At 41.5% G+C, this 23,739-nt stretch overlaps 1 protein-coding gene across 17 annotated transcripts in view; it reads right to left on the bottom strand.

The window, feature by feature from the left end:
• Positions 1-19,239, bottom strand: part of caska (calcium/calmodulin-dependent serine protein kinase a) — a 228,309-nt gene extending 209,070 nt beyond the window's left edge. For 7 of the 17 annotated variants that reach the window (XM_071340852.1, XM_071340856.1, XM_071340862.1 and 4 more), the window contains exon 1: positions 18,435-19,236. In XM_071340852.1, coding sequence (XP_071196953.1) covers positions 18,435-18,493 — 59 coding nt within the window. In that variant the 5' untranslated portion in view covers positions 18,494-19,236. Of the gene's footprint in view, positions 1-18,434 lie in introns of all 17 variants that reach the window. The other 10 variants (XM_071340848.1, XM_071340853.1, XM_071340851.1 and 7 more) reach the window with 4 other exon arrangements.
• Positions 19,240-23,739: the final 4,500 nt, after the last annotated feature.

The raw sequence follows: 23,739 nt of genomic DNA, 5'->3' as shown, positions 1-23,739 counted from the left end.
TGCTATTTTTGATGGTAGCTGCAATGTAAAACTATGATTTATACCTCAAATATGCACATTTTCGAACAAAACATAAATGTATTGTATAACATGTTATAAGACTGTCATCTGATGAAGTTGTTTCTTGGTTAGTGACTAATTTTATCTCTATTTTGTCAGTTTTGTGATAGCTACCTATGCGGTAGAAAAATGGTGAAAATATGCGGTTGAGTCTTTTGCTATTGTGGTTAGCTAATAGAAATACATATTGTGTTTTCGCTGTAAAACATTTTAAAAATCGGAAATGATGGCTGGATTCACAAGATGTTTATCTTTCATTTGCTGTATTAGACTTGTGATTTCATGAAAATTATATTATATGATATCCCTGTCCCGTTAGGGTAGGCTATGCTAGTCAGCTTTTTTGATGAGGAGGATCCCGGATCCGGGAGAGAGAAGCGGTAGAGGTTTTAAGGCATCCTCACTTTTACTCAAGTATGACAATTGGGTACTTTCTTCCCCACTCACAATTTTGCATACCCCACGAGACCATGAGTCTTCATCACCGGAAAAGATAAATGGTTGAGATTGATATCATTTAAAAGCTTACAAGCAGGGTTGTGAAACTATTTTCACATTTCTGAAGGAAAAAAATGTGTTAAATAAAAACAAATGTAACTTTTAAAGTAAATTATCTAAAAATATCTAAAAACGCACCTGGTACGGAGGCGCAACAAGGAGCGAGTGAAAGGAGCCTAGGCTACTGTTGATTGCAAACGTGGAGGAATTTTTCATTAAAGTAAAACAATAGTTAGAGCAGAAAGAGTACTGTCAAGGTGTGCGCTACTGGTGGAGAAGTCAGGTGCAGGAGAGCAGAGAGTTGTGAACAGGCGCACACTTTATTAAGGCAGAGGCAAATAAAACACACAGACGCTACTGCGTCAAAACCTCCAGCCAAAGGTAAAAGTGCTATGTGCGAAACAGTCACAAAAAAATTTCAGATGTTGTACAATAAAGATCCCTCGTGAAAAGCAACGGAATAATGGGGAAAACCCCAGCCTGGCGCGTACACATGAACATGTAACAAAAACAATTTCACACAAAGACATGGAGGGGAACAGAGGAATAAATACATGCAGTGTGATTTGGCAATGAAAACCAGGTGTGCAGGGAACAAGACAAAACAAATGGAACAATGGAAAAATGGAGCGGCGATAGCTAGAAAGCCGGTGACGTCGACCGCCGAACACCGCCCGAACAAGGAGAGGAGCCGACTTCGGCGGAAGTCGTGACAAGTACAGTGCAAAGAAGCCGACATGGGGTTGTCCTCAGAGACAAGTTTTAATATTGTAGTGGACAAAGATGAGAAGAATGTTGAAGCGGCCAAATTGACTCTGTGCAACTCGCTATTCAGGTTTAATGTATTTATTTTTCAATTTATTATCATTTATTTAATCAATATTATTATTATTATTATTATGATTATTAGGGTCGAGTCTGTTCTTTCAACCAATCGATTGGTCAACATTTTTAAACGTGTATTTTTCCACATACATTTGAAGTCGGAAGTTTACATACACCTTAGCCAAATACATTTAAACTCAGTTTCTCACAATTCCTGACATTTAATCCTAGTAAATATTCCCTGTTTTAGGTCAGTTAGGATCACCACTTTATTTGAAGAATGTGAAATGTCAGAATAATAGTAGAGAGAATGATTTATTTCAGCTAGAATTTCTTTCATCACATTCCCAATGGGTCAGAAGTTTACATACACTCACTTAGTATTTGGTAGCATTGCCTTTAAATTATTTAACTTGGGTCAAACATTTGGGTAGCCTTCCACAAGCTTCCCACAATAAGTTGGGTGAATTTTGGCCCATTCCTCATGACAGAGCTGGTGTAACTGAGTCAGGTTTGTAGGCCTCCTTGCTCACACGCGCTTTTTCAGTACTGCCCACAAATAGTCTATAGGATTGAGGTCAGGGCTTTGTGATGGCCACTCCAATACCTTGACTTTGCTGTCCTTAAGCTCTCTTGGGTAGGGGGCAGTATTTTCACATCCGGATGAAAAGCGGGCCCAAAGTAAACTGCCTGTTACTCAGGCCCAGAAGCTAGGATATGCATATAATTGGTAGCATTGGATAGAACACACTCTGAAGTTACTCTGAAGTTATGTTAAAATGATGCCTGTGAGTATAACAGAACTGATATGGCAGGCGAAACCCCGAGGGCAAACCACCCCCCCCCAAAACAAATTCTGCCTACCACTGTTTTCAGTGGCTGTCACTTTTATTATAAGGTGAAATCCTCCCAGATTGCAGTTCTTAGTGCTTCCACTAGATGACCACAGTCTTTAGAAAGAGTTTCATGCTGGTTTTTGTAAAAATGAGCCAGAAATTGTAGTTTTTCTAGGTGGCTCCCGTTTTGGCTGTCGTGTTTCCAAGCGTGTGGAAGAGAGCGGGTTCTTCGGTATTTTTCTCCGCTAAAGACAATAACGATTCTCCGTCTTAAATTGTATAGTTTATTTACGTATTAGGGTACCTATGGTCTGATTATAAACGTTGTTTGACTTGTTAGGAAAAGTTTATTAGTAACGTTTGTGATTCATTTTGTATGCATTTTGATGGAGGGAAACTGGGTGGATTATTGATTGAAGCGCACCAGCTAAACTGAGTTTTTATGGATATAAAAGGACATTATCGAACAAAAGGACCATTTGTGATGTAACAACAGAAGGAGAACATCAAAGGTAAAGCATTTATTATATCGCTATTTCTGACTTTCGTGGCGCACCTGCCTGGTTGAAATATGTTTTTCATGCTTTTGTATGCGGGGCGCTGTCCGCAGATAATCGCATGATGTGCTTTTGCCGTAAAGCCTTTTTGAAATCTGACACAGCGGCTGGATTAATTATTTTGATGTATTACACTTGTGATTTTATGAAAGTTAAATATTTATAATTCTGTTGTTTGAATTTCACGCTCTGCATTTTCACCGGATGTTGGCCAGGTGGGACGGTAGCGTCCCAAGAAGCCATTTTGCCACAACTTTGGAAGTATGCTTGGGGTCATTGTCCATTTGGAAGCAACCAAGCTTTAAATTCCTGACTGATGCTGCTTCAACGTATTCACATCATTTTCCCACCTCATGATGCCATCTATTTTGTGAAATGCATCAGTCCCTCCTGCAGCAAAGCACTCCCACAACATGATGATGCCACCCCCGTGATTCACGGTCGGGATGGTGTTCTTCGGCTTGCAAGCCTCCCCCTTTTTCCTCCAAACATAACGATGGTCATTATGGCCAAACAGTTCTATTTTTGTTTCATCAGACTAGAGGACATTTCTCCAAAAAGTACGATCTTTGTCCCCATGTGCAGTTGCAAACCGTAGTCTGGCTTTTTTATGGCGGTTTTGGAGCAGTGGCTTCTTCCTTGCTGAGCGGCCTTTCAGGTTATGTGGATATAGGACTCATTTTACTGTGGATATAGATAATTTTGTACCTTTTCCTCCAGCATCTTCACAATGTCTTTTGCTGTTGTTCTGATTGATTTGCACTTTTCGCACCAAAGTACATTCATCTCTAGGAGACAGAACGCATCTCCTTCCTGAGTGGTATGGTGGCTGCGTGGTCCCATGGTGTTTATACTTGCGTACTATTGTTTGTACAGATGAACGTGGTACCTTCAGGTGTTTGGGAATTGCTCCCAAGGATGAACCAGACTTGTGGAGGTCTATATTTTTTTTCTGAGGTCTTGGCTGATTTCTTTTTATTTTCCCATGATGTCAAGAAAAGAGGCATTGAGTTTGAAGGTAGGCTTGCAAACATATCCACAGTTTCCAAGCTGTTTAAAAAGGCACAGTCTACTTAGTGTATGTAAACTTCTGACCCACTGGAATTGTGGTACAGTGAATTATATGTGAAATAATCTGTCTGTAAACAATTGTTGGAAAAATTCATTGTGTCATGCACAAAGTAGATGTCCTAACCGACTTGCCAAGACTATAGTTTGTTAACAAGAAATTTGTGGAGTGGTTGAAAAACTAGTTTAATGACTCCAACCTAAGTGCATGTAAACTTCTGACTTCAACTGTATAGACACATCCTATGTGTATTAATCAAATCAACTATATGCACTGAGCTTGTCTGATGCTTTAAGCACACTGTTGGTTGAAATAATTAAGACACACAAGTGACTAGAGGGAGTCTGACCGCAATTGATTTTATTGTGCGCTGTGTTCCATTTTTTTTTACCATGAGTGACTGTGTGACTAGCACCCGTTGTCTCTCCCTCCTTCATGCTGCAGCGACCACTACAGAACTTTAACTGTGTTTATCGCAATGTCCATGTTGCTAAATCTGCAACATAATTACAGCCATTTCTGTTACCGAAATCTCTAATTTGTTTAGGAAAAACATTCCCTATTCCCTCAACCCTTGCTCTCTTTAGGTGACCAACAGGGCCTGATTTATATCATATCATAATCACATCAATAAATTGGTTTTAACAAACTCTGAACACGTGACAGCAAAATGGATGTAGAGGACGTGACAAACTCAAAACGGAGGAATGTCTCCGCTTGCTCAGGAGGTAAAGGGGAAGTCAGATGTGTGGAATAAATTTGACTAGTTGTGCAAAAATACTGGAGATCAAGAAAAAGAAGGTAAGGAGCCAGTTCTGCGTGCATATTATGTGTGCCAAACAGGTGCTGTTAGATTACAATATGATTTTTCCGACCGTTTGGAACAATGTAAACAACATGAAATAAATTATAAGAGTACCAGAGAATCTGCTGTGATGTTGTTTTTTGTAAAGCCTTTATTACAGCAAAGACTGAAAACAGTTGCATTTATTTGTGAATGCAATTTCCCGAAATGGAACGGTTTATTTATTGTTTACGCAATTTATTCAAGGGTCACTTTATTTTGTTTTAAAACAAAAATGATTGATTGCATTTCAAATCATGAATGACTCATATGCTGTGTGATGAACGAATGGATGATTGATTGATACAGTAGCCTATAGAAGTATTGAAATATAGGTCTAAGTAATTTACTGTATTAAGAGTAAACAGGATTCGCTCTTTGGTCTATATGTAATGGTCTGGGTGTAGCTGGTGCAGAGGAGTCAGTGATGAATTCCAGTGATGAAGACATGGATGTCTCATGGTTTGGTGGAGTATGCAAAATGGGTCAACTCTGAGCACCTTTATCAACTAAATGTTTTGACATTCAGGTCCAAAAAGTCACTTTCTGACCACTTCTTCCACAGGCAAACATGAATTTACTTCTTCCATGGGCAAAAAGTAACTGAATTCAACTGGATTTACCCTTGAAGTAATCCCTGTCCCTTCCTAAAAAGCCTCCTTTCCTTTCTTTACCTCCACTGAACTATACAATGCACTGATGCACTTGGGTATAAAGACAAAGTTTTTTCACTCAGCAGACACGTGAGTAAAAACATATTACAATATCAGGACACAGCCCTGTCACTTCCCTCCCTCCTAACTAGTCCTGTGATGTTATTGTAAAATACTTCTGTAAGTTCCGCTGGAATCCGGAGAATTAAAAAAAAATCTAACAATTCTAAATTCCGATCATGTCGGCAAAAAGCAATCAGACAGTGTGTGCCGTTATCTGTAATGAAGCGTTGAGGTTAGTGACCTGAAAAAGTGCTGCTGTCTGTCTGCATTAGCCTAGCATTCAGTTCAGCCTGGCTAGACAGACAGTAATGATTGTGTCTTCTTCACTGAAACTGAAAGTAGGGGGAGGGGGGATTTCTTCACTGGCTTCCTAAGCTAGCTGCTAAGCTAAATCACGTAGCCAACTGTCAGACTGTCTCAAGCATTATGATGGGAATTGTAAAAACGTTTAATCAATGTTAAAGGCCCAGTGCAGTCCAAAACTTGATTTTCATATGTTTTATATATACACTATATTATACAAAAGTATGTGGACACCCCTTCAAATTAGTGGATTCGGCTACTTCTGCCACACACCTTGTTGACAGGTGTATAAAATCGAGCACACAGCCATGCAATCTCCATAGACAAACTTTGGCTGTAGAATGGCCTTACTGAAGAGCTCAGTGACTTTCAATGTGGCACCGTCATAGGATGCCCCCTTTCCAACAAGTCGGTTTGTCAAATTTCTGCCCCGCTAGAACTGTAAGTTATGTTATTGTGAAGTGGAAACGTCTAGGAGCAACAACGGTTCAGTCGCAAAGTAGTAGGCCACACAAGCTCACAAAACGGGACTGAAGTGCGTAGCACGTAAAAATCGTCTGTCCTCGGTTGCAACACTCACTACCGAGTTCCAAACTGCCTCTTGAAGCAATGTCAGCACAAGAACTGTTTGCGGGGGCTGCATGAAATGGGTTTCCATGGCCGAGCAGCCGCAAACAAGCCTAAGATCACCATGCGTAATGCCAAGCGTCGGCTGGAGTGGTGTAAAGCTCACCACCATTGGACTCTAGAGCGGTGGAAACGTGTTCTCTGGAGTGATGAATCACGCTTTACCATCTGGCAGTCCGATGGACGAATCTGGGTGGGGCAGATTCCAGGAGAACGCTACCTGCCCCAATGCATAGTGCCAACTGTAAAGTTTGGTGGAGGGGGAATAATGGTCTGGGGCTGTTTCATGGTTCGGGCAAGGTTCCAGTGAAGGGAGATCTTAGTTCCCATGAAGGGAGATCTCAACGCTACAGCATACAATGACATTCTAGACGATTCTGTGCTTCCAACTTGTGGCAACAGTTTGCGGAAGGCCCTTTCCTTTTTGAGCATGATAATGCCCCCCGTGCACAAAGTGAGGTCCATACAGAAATGGTTTGTTGAGATCGGTATTGAAGAACTTGACTGGCCTGCATAGAGCCCTGACCTCAACCCCATCAAACACCTTTGGGATGAATTGGAACGTCAACTGCGAGCCTAATCGCCCAACAGCCTAATCGACCTCACTAACGCTTGTGGCTGGATGGAAGCAAAAAACATAAAAATGGCTACATTGGACCTTTAAGATCCTAATATGTTCCTAAGAGGGATGTGTAAACATGATGGAAGGAGCATTTTTCTTGTCGCTGCACACATAGAGCTGCAAGAGACCATGTTTTCATGGACTTGACATGAGGGATAAAGATTTCAGGAGCTAAATGTGAGAACACTGCACTAGTGTCTATGGGTAATTGTGCGTGCTAAAACTACCCTCTCAGCAGAATTCTCCCCTATCCCATCAGAAAAAAACTAACAGAGAGGCTGTGCTTGACACATACAGTTGAAGTCAGAAGTTTACATACACTTAGGTTGGAGTCATTAAAACTCGTTTTTCAACTACTCCACAAATTTCTTGTTAACAAAATATAGTTTTGGAAAGTCAGTTAGGACATCTACTTTGTGCATGACACAAGTAATTTTTCCAACAATTGTTTACAGACAGATTATTTCACAATTCCAGTGGGTCAGAAGTTTACATACACTAAGTTGACTGTGCCTTTAAACAGCTTGGAAAATTCCAGAAAATGATGTCATGGCTTTAGAAGCTTCTGATGACATCATTTGAGTGAATTGGAGATGTACCTGTAGATGTATTTCAAGGCCTACCTTCAAACTCAGTGCCTCTTTGCTTGACATCATGGGAAAATCAAAAGAAATCAGCCAAGAAAAAACATTGTAGACCTACACAAGTCTGGTTCATCCGGGGGAGTAAGTATAAACACCATGGGACCACGCAGCCGTCATACCGCTCAGGAAGGAGACGCATTCTGTCTCATAGAAATGAAAGTTGGTGCAAAAAATTGCTAATCAATCCCAGAACAACAGCAAAGGACCTTGTGAAGATGCTAGAGGAAACAGGTACAAAGTATCTATATCCACAGTAAAACGAGTCCTATATCGACATAACCTGAAACACCGCTCCGCAAGGAAGAATCCACTGCTCCAAAACCGCCATAAAAAAGCCACATGGGGACAAAGATCGTACTTTTTGGAGAAATGTCCTCTGGTCTGATGAAACAAAAATAGAACTGTTTGGTCATAATGACCATTGTTATATTTAGACTAAAAAGGGAAGCCGAAGAACACCATCCCGACCGTGAAGCACGGGGGTGGCATCATCATGTTGTGGGCGTGCTTCACTGCAGGAGGGACTGGTGCACTTCACAAAACAGATGGCATCATGAGGGAGGACAATTATGTGGATATATTGAAGCAACATCTCAAGACAGTCAGGAAGTTAAAGCTTGGTCGCAAATAGGTCTTCCAAATAGACAATGACCCCAAGCATACTTTGTGGCAAAATGGCTTAAGGACAACAAAGTCAAGGTATTGGAGTGGCCATCACAAAGCCCTCAAAGCCATTACAAAGCATTTCACATTCTTAAAATAAAGTGGTGATCCTAACTGACCTAAGACAGGTAATTTAAATGTATTTTGCTAAGGTGTATGTAAACTTCCGACTTCAACTGCACACAGTGTGGATGAAGGCCCCTTATGAAGGCAGTTTGTTTGAGGATGTTGGGCTCCCGAGTGGCGCAGCGGTCTAAGGCACTTCATCTCAGTGCTAGAGGCGTCACTACAGTCACATCCGGCCGTGATTGGCGGTGCACAATTGGTCCAATGTCGTCCGGGTTTGGCCAGGGTAGGCCGTCATTGTAAATAAGAATTTGTTCTTAACTGACTTGCCTAGTTAAATAAATAAAAATATTAACAAATTCGCCTGAAGTCTAGGCTAAGGGCCATATGTGACCCACCACCTAAATTTGGTACTATGCAGCAAGATTTTAAATGGTGTTTTTTTTACTTTGGATAAAAGTAGAGACTCAAAGCTAGAAAAGTGTATACCATACACTGCAGTTGAGGAACAATGGGAAAGTAATTCTGCTTTGAAAGTTGATAAACTCGTGACCCCACTTTTGAGAAAATTTGCCTTGAATATTTTGGTATACCTACTGGGGAGCTCTGCTTTGTCTACACCCATTCAGCATCGTTCACACCCGCTTAAGCCTTAGCCCCACCCATCTCTTCAAGGGTTCACATGAGAGGCAATGTGCTAAACAGAGTGAGTAGTGTAGTAAACAACCAAAGATTTCAAGACTAATAGTGGTAAAAGTAGTAGTCTACAATAAGGAAAATCTCCAGATAAAAATATACTTTTTCTAGTCCTTGGCCTATATCCTAATACGACTTTGGTGCAGGTCATGTTGTTCTTCACATTACCATCTCTGGTAAACACACACTATATAAAATAAAATTGATGTTTATGTGTCACATGCACAGGATACAGAAGGTGTAAATTGTACAGTGAAATGGTTACTTGCACTTTGTTTTTGCATATCAAAAACAAAGTGTCCAGATAAAAATATTGTATAAATATTTTAGCATTATTAGATGATGCTTACCCAGACACACTTGTCTAAATTGATGGGTCATGTGAAAGAAATGCTATAACCATCCCCCAGCCACATCTAGCTAAGTATATGGGTCACTATTGTCTAGACTTGTACATGTTCATGAAATACAATTGATGGCCGTAATCACCCCCAGACACACCTGGCTACCTTGATGGGTCATGTAATCATGTAATCATCTGGCAAAGTGAAACAATGAACCGGCATAATCCAAACTAATACTACTACCAATACCAATACTATTACCAACTACCAATACAAACATTGTCATAGCTGTAGTATGAATCTGCAGGTATCTAAAGCTAACCAACTAGGTTCAATGTTAGCTAACGCTCGCTAGCGAGCTAACGCTCGCTAGCTAGCTTACGCTCGCTAGCTAGCTAACAGTACGCTTTAACTTGCAATGAAACGACTTTCACAAAATTAGAAACGTATAATATCTGAAAATGTAGCTAGACTCTTACCAGTATTCATGGATGAATGCTTCACGGCAGACTGGAACCATTTAACTCTGTTTTGTTTGTAGCTACATCTTCTTTGGCCAGCATTGTGCCAAGTCATTCCAGTTCACACTGACCGTGGCGTGTGCAGAAAGTAGCCCACCATAACCTTTCCCAACTTATCTGTCGATAGTGCCTGTAAATTCAGGGCATCAACGTTCTTGAGAAAAGTAGTAAAACTTTTGTAGTTCTCGATGGCTAACGTTATATCTTTCAACGCCTAGCTTCTTGAAACGGGTCACATATTCAATCAAATCCAATATGGGCATGTTAATTGGGCATGCATGGCAAATAATAGATGCACAACACAAGAAATGTGCATTCTTATCAATGCAAGAGACATTTGGTTTCTCTTAACTATCATGTGATTATCTGAACACTGTAGGGCCTCTGGATCCCAGTGCCAAAGATCCTTGGGTCACCATAGTGACATCCGTCAACAAGCTGTTCACTGCTTTCCTGCTTTCAGCAAGGAATCTTAAATGCATTCAATGGGGGACACAAGTCTGCTTTGAGTCATAATAATGTTGCTAACCTAATCACCTACACTAATGCTAATGCAAATGGACTTCTGCTCTTCCATAACACAGTTTATACCTAGCTAACCTCTAACCCTCCACTTGGCACAGGAATTGCAGGAAATTAGCTTTAAAACCACAAGATAATTATCTGAGCTACATGGAGAAATGTGTAGAATTGCATGAAATTGTCTTAAAAATGCAAAAATTCCTCTACACCGTTAGGATTGGGACTACTAAAAATCTCTCAAATGTACCCGGGCCGACAATGCCCATTGCCACGCCCCCTGCCAAGCCCACCACCTAAGCCCCTTTTTGATCCCCAAAAAATGTTGGTGTGTGGGTGTGTTTTTTATTTTATTTATTGTTTTAAATCGGCGAGAGGTCAATTTTTAGGGCGATTCTTGCACTGAAATTATATTGAATTCTGCTTATATAATCACACTATACCACAAAAAAACTGATTCAGATTCATGTCCATAGGGGGAGTAGCAGGGGGAGGGTGGAGCAGTAGCTGACTAGTGGTGGCTATTCAGCAACCTGATGGTCTGAGGGTAGAAACTATTGGCCAGTCTTTCAATTTTTGCCATGATGCTCCTGCACTGCCTGTGTCTGAGTGATTGAAGTGGAGAGAACAGGGCATGGCTTGGGTCCCTGATGATCTTCTTAGCCTTCCTGCGACACCTGGTGTTGAAGATGTCCTGTAGGGCAGGCAGTGTGCACCCAATGGGTGTGTTCGTCTGCAGCATCAAGTTCAAATGCTAAGACCCCGAGATCATTGAGTGCTTTTGAAATCTGTAGCCTATCTCTGCTGCGCTGTACCAGCACAATGGACAGCGTCCTACAGCTAGGCCCCTTTTGGTAATAAATACGTGACCCGTTTCAAGAAGCTAGGCATATGTAGCAAGTCACCATTTCAACACAGCCCAGCTCCATCATGCCTCTTATCCATCTCTGCATGGGCAGCTTCAATGGAGACTGAATAGGAAGTAATATGCTCCTCTCAATGGATCAGTGCACTCACAGGCCTGCCTACAGTCTCACTGTATATTTAACAATGTCTTCACTGTGGATTTAACCATGGGGCTTGTCCTTTACCGCACAGTGAAGTGGGTCTACTTTAAAATGAATAGAGTGAATTACTGTCCATTTGCATTACCTTAGTCAGGGACTCAGGCAGGCTTAATAAAGAGACAATATGTAATCACTGTGCAGGGTGTGGAAGTGTGTGTTAATGGTAGGAAGGAATGTGTGTGGTCATACATAAGTCTGTCAGTCCTGCCCTCAGGCCCGGCTCCACAAGGGTGCTTACTCCCTCAGTCCCCCCCCCCCCCTATATAAAAATAGCAAAAAAGTGACATTGACAAACTAAGGGCAACCATGGCATCTAATTTAGTCAGAAAGTTGTTTTTATTGCAAGTTAAAGTGTACTGTTAGCTAGTTAGCTAATGTTGATCTGTATAGTAATTTTATTCATATCTTAGAAATCTATTTGCATTGCTAGTTATAGCCTAATGTTAGATAGCTAGATAATATTGAAACTAGTTGGTTAGCTTTAGCTACCTGCAGATTCATGCATGGTGGCTAGCTATGACAATCAGTTTGTACTGCTAGTAGTATGGGTTGGGATTATGGTTCCTTGTTTAGCTAGCTAACTACCTAGCTAAATGTCTAGACAAAAGACTCCACTATGCAAGTAACCATTTCCCTGTACCGTTTACACCTTCTATATCCTGTGCATGTAACAAATAAACTTTGATTCTATTTAGTGTGTGTTTACCAGAGACGGTAATGTGTAGACAAACATGACCTGCACCTAGGTCAGATTAGAATATAGGCCAAGGACTACATCAAGTGTATTTTTAGTACTACTTTTTGCTAATACTTTCAACACTTTTAGTCTTGAAATATTTAGATGTTTACTACACTACCTTACTCTGTTCAGCACATGGCCTCACATGTGAATCCTTAAAGAGATGGGCAGTGCTAAGGCTTAAGAGGGTGTGAATGATGCTAAAAGTTGTAGCCTAGTTATTCATGCATGAAAACAAAAATACTAAATAGCAGTTTGGCTTAGAATACCAACATCTGCGAAAGTGAACGAATAAATGAGAACAGAACAAAACAGCGGTACCAAGTAGTAGTCCTAGTAAACAAAATATCAGATCAATAAATGCATGACACAAGCTATATGTAGGCTAGTTACATTAACAATAAACAAACGCAGTAAACAAAAGGAGAATGGAGATCCAAATAGCCTACAGCCTACTACAGTGAGATGCAGCCATGCACAGCTGCTTGCCAAATAAATAAGCCTATAAAGGCAAACATGGAAAATCATTCAGCTCGCTCATGAGTTCAACAACATGTTGTGATACGGCACAATACACTTATGTGAATCAAATTCGAACCACCTAATTAATTAAGCAATGCCAGCCTACCATAAACACGCTTCCAAGACGTACAGAAACGAAAACCAATAGGCTATCAAGTAAACCATAATTGAATGTATCTATTTCTATAATGAAACATATGTACATATGTAGCTACACCCAGGGACATCATTTGGGTTCTTCATTGGAATTATATTGAATTCTGCTTATATCACACTATACCACAATAAACATAAAAGTTCAAATGCTTTCGACAGGTTCAATGGCAAGAAATTGCCACTGCGCTCTCTCAGCACCATGGACAGCGCCCTACACACTAAAAGCAAGATTTTTATAATAAACAACCAGCTAGATTGTTTCAATCTTAGCTTTTCAAAAGAGTTGCAGCCTCCTTGATGCTCTGTAGAAATTCCTGAGTAATCGATCATTCCATTTTCCCTGAAATCTTCTTGTAAGATCCCCCTCAAATGCCAGTTGGATTAGTTGAGCTTTCCTCAAGTGTAGCATGCTTCTTCTGTGCTGACTGAACACTTTTGTCAAAGTGGAAAATGAGTTCTCGCATGTAGCTATGGACGCCCCAAAAGTCAGTCCATGTTTCAGTGCAGTAAGCACGGTCGACATAGAGGAGAGAGGGTCAGAGAATCGTTGCAGCATATCAAGTGGGGTCCATTTGTCCTCATCGGAGCCAGAGGGGGGGAGCAACACCAATCTCAGCTTCCACCAAATCTATTTTGCTTAGATCCAGCAATGGTTTCACCTTTTTCAACATCTGGAAAGTCATAACTCTCGGGGTCAAGGGCACACTTGGCCTACACCAGTTGGCTGTTGTGTTTGCTGAATCGTTCTGACATTTCACCGATGACAGCATCCAAGAACAGTCTCTAAGGCTCTTTGCTTGATGCGTGCATAGCAAATCCTTTGGTACTATCAACAGCTTTCTTCCAGTTAGAATAGCCAGCTTGGGTGAAGGCCTTGTCTGCGTTAGCATTGGGAAACACAAAACTTTCGACATTGGGAAACAAAATGATGCATCAGCAGTAACCAAGTATTCCAGTCACTCTCTTCCTATGAACCAGTTGTTATTAAATTAACGTTTTTGGACAGAAAACCTGTGGCTAGGGTAGGATTTAACCTGGGCTGGCTCCTCTGTTCCAAGATCATCATGAACAGTCGGAGATGGAGGCGGCTGTGGAGTCATTATCCTGGAGGCGCTTGTGGAAGGGTGGGTAGGCTCTGCACACACAGCATCATTGCTGATGGGCTTGGCGGCAGCCTCAGTGGGTTGATGCTGCTGCTCGTCGCTCTCCTTCTCCTTTTTTTGGGGTACTTTGGCAAAGTTCATTTCTGATATCCATCGCGGCAGATTAGCTGGTTTGAGCTAGCTAAATAGGCTAAGGCTAATAACACTAACACTTTTTACAGTTAGCCAAGAAGCTAACTAAACTCGGTAGTGGCGGGGTGTGAGGCAAAGTTGAGTGAAGCAGCTTCAACGGTAAACTTCACAGCGCGGGCTTGCCCTTAGAAATCAAAATATTACAGGTGTTACAGGTATCACGTGCACACTTTGCCTACCACAGAGATGAGTAGCGCCCAACCCACACCCTTTTTATTGAAACCCAAAGGACTCATACCTAGCCACCCAGTGGCTTTCCATAGACACACACAGTGGCGCGCCCTGTCCATTGTGCTGACACACTCAATCATGTAAACTTTTTTAGCTTTTTTATTGAACTAGGCAAGTCAGTTAAGAACAAATTCTTATTTACAATGACGGCCTACTTGTAAAGCCCCCGACTCCCCCTTGTGGGGGTCCGAGGGCAGGACTGGCAGGCTATTGTATGGCCACACACACATTCCTGCCTCCCATTACACACACTTCCACACTCGTGCCACACTCGTGCCCACACCCTGCACAGTGATTACATATTGGCTCTTTATTAAGCCTGCCTGAGTCCCTGACTAAGGTAATGCAAATGGACAGTAATTCACTCGATTCATTTTAAAGTAGACCCACTTCACTGTGCGGTAAAGGACAAGCCCCATGGTTAAATCCACAGTGAAGACATTGTTAAATATACAGTGAGACTGTAGGCAGGCCTGTGAGTGCATTGATTCATTGAGAGGAGTATATTACTTCCTATTCAGTCTCCATTGAAGCTGCCCATGCAGAGATGGCTGGGTTGAACTATACTGGATTATAGTTTACTGTACGAGGCCTGAGACTACTGCATGGCCTACTGACTACTGACTCCTGTCTGTGTGTGTGTGTGAGAAAGAGAGAGTGTGTAGCATGTAGGCAACACGCAACACTTGTAAACAAAGGCTGTTCTAATGAAATAAGGCTGAGGTCCAAACAGCAGGATAAGCAGAACTGTACGCAGCTCTTATTCTACAGTCCATATTGACACTGACACCATCTGCTTGAGCTGTCACATGCAACTGGCCCACCCACGACCAGACACAACCATACACACACCCACAACCATACACACACCCACAACCATACACACAACATATTCAAGTAGCACTAGGCCTATATCATTACAGAGTACTAATTATGGCCCCTCACCACACAACACACACATGTGCACGCTCACACACACTCACACCCATCCATTGTTCTGAGTTGATCAGAGGCCTGATAATAAAAGAGAGTAGCCTGAAGGTAGAGTACATCTCAAAGTAAAACTATTGGACTTCTTCCTGCTACAAACTCCCAACACATCCCCCTTTTCCCTCCCTCCCATCTCCCTTCTTCACCTCCCATTCCCCTGCAGTCTTGGGAACAGAGTGAATCAATCTAACAGCAACATGCCACATGCACACACACAAACGTGCACGCTCACATACAAACACCAACACACTCGCTGACAGACAGACAGGATTTGTGCCTGAGGTCAGTGTTCTAAAATTGAGAGCTTAGGCCTAAATCCCGCTCACACACACGTGCCAAAATCTCATTCACACACATACTCTGGGACAGCACACTGCAAAAACCCTACTCTTCCCCACACAGTCCAACGTTAAGCCGACCTATATATAGGCCTATATTAACACTGTGCATCTAACCTCGACATAAAACCCTGACGATCTGGAGCATTAGGCTTTTAAAGTGACGCCTTTGCAAACCGCTGTGTTGTTGTTTGGTAGGGTTTCCCATTCCCTTTGTTAATCTCTTTTCTCACAGGATCAAATCAACAGTCTACTTCACCGCTCCGTTAAACAAAACTCTGTAGTCTAGTAGGAACCAAAGACTGACGTTGATTATTCAAATGTTGTTCAAGTGTTGTAAACCACACTGGAATTGACAGAAACAAAATGAGTGTGTGTCTGTGAGTGCAGCTAACAGCGGAGATTTGAAGGGTTCGACTTTACTATTGTAGTCTTGTCTCTTTCAATATCTGTTCTGACTGATCGGATGTTGGGCTGGATTGGGACTAGGCTGGTATGATAGCAGCTGCCGCGAAACACAGATCGTGGATCAGATAACGCTATCCCCAATCCTGCCCTTAACCATCAGGGGTAAAATGCTTAACTGACCATATACCAGTGTCTAGGGGAATCTTCATCCTACAAATGTTTGTTTAATGTGTGTGTACCTAACTCCTTCGGATGCATGGTATCAAGTACAGAGACAGGTATTTTGTCTGTCAGTGTCTTTTACATTTCTCACACAGGTTTCAGGCCTGCCTAAACATGTTACAGTAGGCCCAGTGCCCAGTCAGTACACACTAGGGTTGGGCGTTATACCGTAACCCGGGTATTTTGAAATACCCTCTGTATGACTTTTCCAATACCGCCTTTGACGTTATTTTAACTTTTTACAGAAATACCTGCAGTCAACTTGTGCACTAGGTAATACATAAAGTAGATTGCTCTCAACATTTCGCCTGTTAGATTATTTTTCATTATGAAGCTTTCCATTACTAGTTTCCCAAAACAGATGTTTGAGCCAGTCACATATGTTTTTTTACAAAGAGGGACAACAAGCAAAACGGGAGCTTTGTGAGGTGAGTCACTCCTGCAGCGCAACTTAGTGAGGTGATCAGGTTACATTTGTCTGAAATTCACTACTAATGTTTGCCAGCTATATATCATATAACCATTAAGTTAACTATCTAAGATGTGTAAAATAAACTCTCTACAGCTAGGTTTGCTAACATAAGTGGCTAACGTTAGCTTGCAAGATCAAGCTTTTTCGTAACAGCAGCATAGACAATCAACTCCTGGATAAAGATCCTGCTGTTTAATATATGTTTTGTGCATGGTGCAAACTGCATTTTTACGCATGGGGATCCCTATGGGGATTCCTTAGTACTTGTTAGCATGCTGTTAGTATACTGGTAAGTGACATTTTTTAGGGGGGGTTACTTTTGGAAAAAAATGCACCCCTTGTGTGCAATACCGGTAATAACGTATAACCCAGGATGGCACAGTCACGGTATGAAGGTATGGAAATCTGGATACCGCCCAACCCTAAAACACACAATGTCAGTATACACAACACACACACACAGTGGCCACTGTTAACAAAGCCAACCGAGCCCTGATCCCGTCAATATGATGATTGATGTGTTTCTGTCTTTGGTTTTACACCTGATTTTCAAAACCTGATTTTCAGGGAGAGCCTCTTAATAACTGCCTGAAAACCTACTATCCAATGTACTAAATCTAATGTACTGATAGCCTTCTGTATTGTGTATTTTTTAAACACACGCTTTGCTGTTGTTTAGAGTAATATAGAAGTCCCTTTCCAATTGTGTAATTACACTCAACCTAATGACTATGTAATTACAGTGCAACTATTATGCAAATGCTAGAGTGGAGTAGCCTACATCTAAACAGGACACCAAGGCAATGATTGACTATGCATTGGGACTTGAAGCCTGCCGAATCCCTATTCATTCACCATAATCATCATTCTGATGTGTCATCATCATCCTAGACTGAGATAATCAGACCCACACAGCAGCTGTGGAGGAGGCTAACTTACAACATGTAGAATAGAATAGAATAAAGAACATAGAACAGACATTTGCTGTCACTGCAGGAAAGAAGTATGCACCCACAACATAAGGAAGATAAATTCATCCACAGAGAAGTAATCATGCATTTTCATTGGCTCTGAAATAATTGGATTTCCTGGGAGTGAGCAAATGAGGAAAGATTCTATTGTCACATTTGCATGTAGCCTAGTCACTACTGCAAGTGACAATATGCAGATAGCCTTTTAGTACAACATGACACATTGATTGCACATGACTCATGCGATTGTCTCATAGCTATAAGAAATCGCAGGTCATTACTTATCTGACATTGCTAATAGAGGAATGTGTAACATGGGAGACTTGCATCTTGCACAGGAGATTGAAGGCTATGAATTCAAATCTGTAACTCAGACGTGGTAATATGCACTACAGATCAGCTGTCATGACCGATACAGGGTGTGTGTGTTCACTCTCTACCACACCATGATGAACTGTGAAGTGTCTCCCGTGCATGTTGTCACACACACACACACACACACACAGACAGAGAGAGAGAGAGAGAGAGAGAGAATAATCTAGACAGGGGACACATTCGAGGAGATACAATGTAACCTCATCGTGTAATAAAAGGCAACAAACATCACACGTACTTTCCAATGACCTCACACAGCTCGTACACATCTTCAAACAGTACGTCGTCGTCCGCCATGGTCCAGCGAGGCTGGGGAAATAATTCCCCCCAAATCCGTCCTGAAACGTATGTTCCAAAGCAAATAATCACAACAAACGGACGTTTTTGTAAATACAAACTGTTCTGCTCTCTGTAGCCTAGGCTACTTGAGGCGTAGACTAATCACCAAGGAGTTGGGAATAAAGCTTCCCCAATTCCAATGGGTTAGAAAAATATTGTTTCCCCAAAACGCTGCGCAGCTGCGGTGGTTCGACTACAGTGCGAAGCTTCAAGGCAACGTGAGTTTTTCAATAATCCCGTTGGCGGTCTCCGGTTCTGCCCCACCTTGCCCAGGTTTCCCGGTTTCCTACTTAGGCTAATCCTCCTCGAAGCCTACGGTAGTATTGTAAAACGTTAGAATAAACAACTCAAGTCGCATGCCCCGTCTGCTGATCCACGTTCGTTAACCGTCCAGAACGCACGTAGGCTACAACCCGCTGCAAAAACTACAGCTATACTCTGTGTATTTTGCAGAGTTCATCAACAAAACTAACTATTTACTCAAAATACTGCTTAATCTAAATAACACATACGAGTAGCCTAGCTACATTCTTCACATCCCAAAAGAGGTGAAAAGGTTAGTTTCGTCCCCCTTGAAAAGCGCGCATGGTTCCCGTGCACACGCGACTCGATCGGGAAGGTAAAACTATTAACTGAAAATGGGCTTCAGGGGCGTGCTCTAATCCTCTCTCTCTCTCCCTTTCACTTTATCGTTGCTCCAATTTTCCTCTCTTCCTTCGTCGCTCCTCGTCCAGAATAACCAAGCTCCTCCCACCCAACGTTATGAAACTGCCCCGCCATCAGCCATTATGGTTCCGCAGGAGCGGCTGCGTTCCGGGATCCCACCATTGAAACACACGGTGCTTGAGCCAAGATGACGAAGTGGGAGCGCCTTTGTGGTGGTTTTCGAGTCGCAGTTTCCTGATTCACTTTTAATTAACAATAAATCACAAGGTGCACCTTTTCAAAGTGCAAATGACACCCCAGCATGCACACTTAGGCATTTAAACCTGCAATATGTAACTTTTTGGGCGACACAACCAAATCCACATAGAAATGTGAGTTATAGCTCTGTCATTCTCATTGAAAGCAAGTCTAAGAAGTAGTAGAGCTGTTCTATGTGCACTATTTCTATGCTCCCTCTGCTTAAATTACATTTTTGTGTCTTTTACTTTCGGTTTTGTACACCAGCTTCAAACAGCTGAAAATAAACATTTTTTTGTTATGGAAAATTTATTTCACAGCGATTTAGATGGTACAATGATTCTCTGAAGAATACTTGTCACATTAACTGAAATTAGGCAAACTATTCGAATTTTAGCTACCAGTAAATGGCAGAGCAATTTCTGCATAGTGCACCCTTAAAGCCTCGCTTATTAATTATTTAACTCAAACGGAACTCATTCTGTGCTATTGAATGGCAGTAGTGGTGTGTGGGTAAAGTCACCGAGGAAGCCAAGCCAGAAAAATTGCCATATTACAACCTATGTGTTGTGATAATTGCGTTATTTGCTCTATAACTGTTAGTTCATATGCCTTGCGACCGTGATATATAGGCCTAAGGCTGAGACAATAAGAACACACAGTGGCAGAATAAATTCAAACACACTTTTGTTTCATCACAAAACCGGAGAGCAACATCTGTCCCGTGGAGTCCACAAAGCATATTGCATGTAACAAACAGTTACATAACCTACAGCATGATCAAGCAAGTTAATGTTTCCTACATTTTTGGACTACTAAACCCCTATTGATTTAGAACCACGGAGAGTTACAGCAAGTCGCAAAGAAAACAGGTGCTGCCTCTACTATTCCAGCACCATTTCAACTTCAACATTCCAAAATCATCAAATCACCTCTGCTTAGTCTAATACAGTGACAACTAAAAGATTACAAAAACAATGAATTCCAATCAAAGTCAGTTAAATATGACGTGGCTGTCCATGGTTCTGATTTATCTGTGTGTTTGTGTTAGTGTTAGTGTGTGTGCGTGCATGCGTTCGTGCAAGTAGAAAAAAACATGTTGACTCAATATACTTGCAATCCTCTGTCATAGAGAACAAGCTTTTAGATTTTGTTGTCCTAGGCTAGCTGGCTAAGATGCTTGCTCATTAGCCTAACTTCCTTTTATGGGCAACGATGAGCCAGCTAGTCAACATTAGCCTACTATAGCGATCTACATATTGAACTTGTATCCTCTCAGGCCAGAGGAACAACGTATGAATTTATGATTGGATCAGAATCGCCATTATAATCATTGGCCAGTACGGAGAATTAGATAAAACCGCGAGTCCAAATCCCTCTCACCATCCATGGCTAATTTCGGAAAGGGACCATTTTAGCTAGCTAGCTAGCCAGCAGAGGACAACAACACAACAAGATGCAAAAATTCAAGTTTTTTCTGTCAATGACGTTTTGCTCAAATCCCTTGACCCTTTTTTTTTGTGTGCCAGTACGATTCACAGTTCAGCTCACTCAGTTTATCTCAATGCTGATTGGTTATTCTTTCTTGCTTTTTGTTATCAAGGGAGGCCAAGTGCTTTCTGGCTTCTCTTGCATTCAGTGCTACAGGCGGCAACAATGCCATACTCTGTAGGACTATACAGCATCAGATACATGGGCTACACATACAGCGACAAGGGGGTGCTGTTTGACGCACTCGGATGCTTTGTCTGGTGAGAAACATTCAGTCTCTGCGAATTGAAGGAGAATGATAAAAGAGAAATAATTGTTGTCTCTCTCTCTCTGTGGTTGCCCATGCTATAACCTTGCTGCCAATTCTGAATTGATACTCATTTGGTGGCAAGACAGGTAATGTATACCAGTGGAGGCTCCTCAGAGGAGGAAGGGGAAGACCATTTCATAACAATTAAAATGGTAAAACATTTTAAAATGTATTCCTTTTAGATAAAACTATACTAAATATAATCACGTCACCAAATAATTGATTAAAGCACACTATTTTGCAATGAATGTCTACAGTAGCCTCAACAGCACTCTGTAGGGTAGCACCATGGTGTAGCCGGAGGACAGCTAGCTTCTGTCCTCCTCTGGGTACATTGACTTCAATACAAAATGTAGGAGGCTCATGGTTCTCACCCCCTTCCATAGACCTACACAGTAATTATGACAACTTCCAGAGGGTGTCCTCCAGCCTATCAGAGTTCTTGCAGCATGAACTGACTTTTGTTGTCCACCCAATCAAAGGATCAGAGAATTAATCTAGTACTGAAAGCATAAGCTACTGCTACCTAGCACTGCAGTGTGGTGAGTAGTTGACTCAAAGAGAGAGAAAGACAATAGTTGAACAGCTTTGAACAAATTAATTTCTTCCAAAATGAAGGAGAAGCAAGAGAGAAATAGAGAGTGAGAGATTTCGTCATTTCTTTTTGCTTTCAGTTTCACTTACTTGGCCAGCAAATGAACCTAGCTAGTTTAGCCCACTGAAACACCCTGCTCAAAGAGATGAAAAACCCTGCTCAAAAGGATGCTATGTTAGCTAGCTGGCTATGACTTTCCAACACAACACTGGAACTCTTCCAGGTCAAGGTAAGCTTTTTGGTGTAACTAATTACTGGCTTTACACTGTAACGTTACTGCATGATTGTAGCGAATTTACTATTGTTTTTTCGCCTGTAGCTGATGTCTCTTGCATTGAAGTCCACATTGAAGTCCACAAGCGAAGGGAAGAGGTGAGAGGAGGAGCGAGCATAGCAATACAACGTTGTTTCAGTATGCTATGTTGGATAAAGGAATAAAGACAGACATCAATGTCAAGTTCAATAGCCTTGTTCATGCATTGTACAAATCCCTACACGCAGAGTCCGGGGAACAGTCCGGCTAGTCGATTACCTATCAACTAGACTCCGTAACAATCGTGGCTGCTATGAAAGTGAACAGTGTATTCATTCCGCCAATTCTGTTGAAAAAAAAATCTTAAATGGAAGCAAACAGAATAAAACGGAGATAAACATACCTGACTTTGTCCAATATAAACTCTTGTTTGCAACTGTTGGACTAATGATTACACCGTATATCAGCTAGATGCAGGCAAGAGTGTGCAAGGAGGTATTGAATGTCACTGTCTGTCCATGTGTCCCTATCTGTCACCTCAAATTTGTCTCTAGACTTGTGTGCATCATGTACTAGCATAAACCAATCACTGTTACATTTAACTGGGTGAATGGAATATGAATGAGGGTCATCCAATATGCTGTAATAGAAATAAGGCCATGCTCATGAAAAAAAAATTGTCCTCCCTCTTAAACTGCACTGACCGCTGCTGATGTATACAGTAGGTTGTTTTTTATGGTTATGTATAAAGCTGGAGAATTTAGGTCACTGCTTCCTGTGTTGAATTGCCTGTGAAATTGCGTCTGTTTCCTCAACTACCATTGTCCCGAGAAAAAAAAAGCCTAAATCACCCGTTGCCACACACACACAAACATTAGGAACCAAATGGAAGCAAACAAGCAGAAATTGTGATGGACCTATTTAAATTTGTCCAATAACATACGCTTACTTGAAGAAAAAAAAGTTTTATTTTGCTATGGTGCAACCGTGCAAAACATTTTGCAATGGTGTGCACTGATGAATACATCCCAGGTGCAATGCTCAGGATGGAGCTTTTATTAACAGTGGGAGGAATAAATCTGGGAGCTGTACAAAATATATACAACAAAAATAACAAACAGCACATTGTATAAAGGACATTAAATCTTAATAGTCCTCTCAAAAGAAAACCCAGGCTTTTTCATGCCATTAACCTGGCAGCACACCAAACTGTCCCACTGTCTGGCAGACATAGGAATGACCAAGGGCCCTATTCAATCTGTAAAGCTGATGTGTTACAGATTCCGTGATAGAAATTGATAGGCAATTTCCGATTGAGTGACATAAGCAGCGTTTACCATGGATGCAGTCTTCGCTAAAGCGGGAACATTGCCTTTGAATTTCAATCACGCTGTAAAGCTGAAATTCCCCAATTCAGACTGAATAGAGCCCAAAGTTAAATTGAACACCAGAGTTAGGCCTTCTTCTTCTTCTTGTGCATGGATCCAGCTACTGTGCGGGGGGGTGTGGTCGATCAGGTCACATTTTGTGAAACAAAATGGAAAAATAATGGGGAAATTAAAAATATTGCACCACCAACTAACCCTACAGCCATACACCACTATTTCATAAAACATTTAAATTAAATAAAGAGATAAAACAGCACCCCATTC

The sequence above is a fragment of the Salvelinus alpinus genome, chromosome 14 (assembly GCF_045679555.1).
Source record: "Salvelinus alpinus chromosome 14, SLU_Salpinus.1, whole genome shotgun sequence".
NCBI lineage: Eukaryota > Metazoa > Chordata > Actinopteri > Salmoniformes > Salmonidae > Salvelinus > Salvelinus alpinus.
Note: the sequence above shows the minus strand (reverse complement) of the source record. Positions and strands in the feature narration are given on the sequence as shown.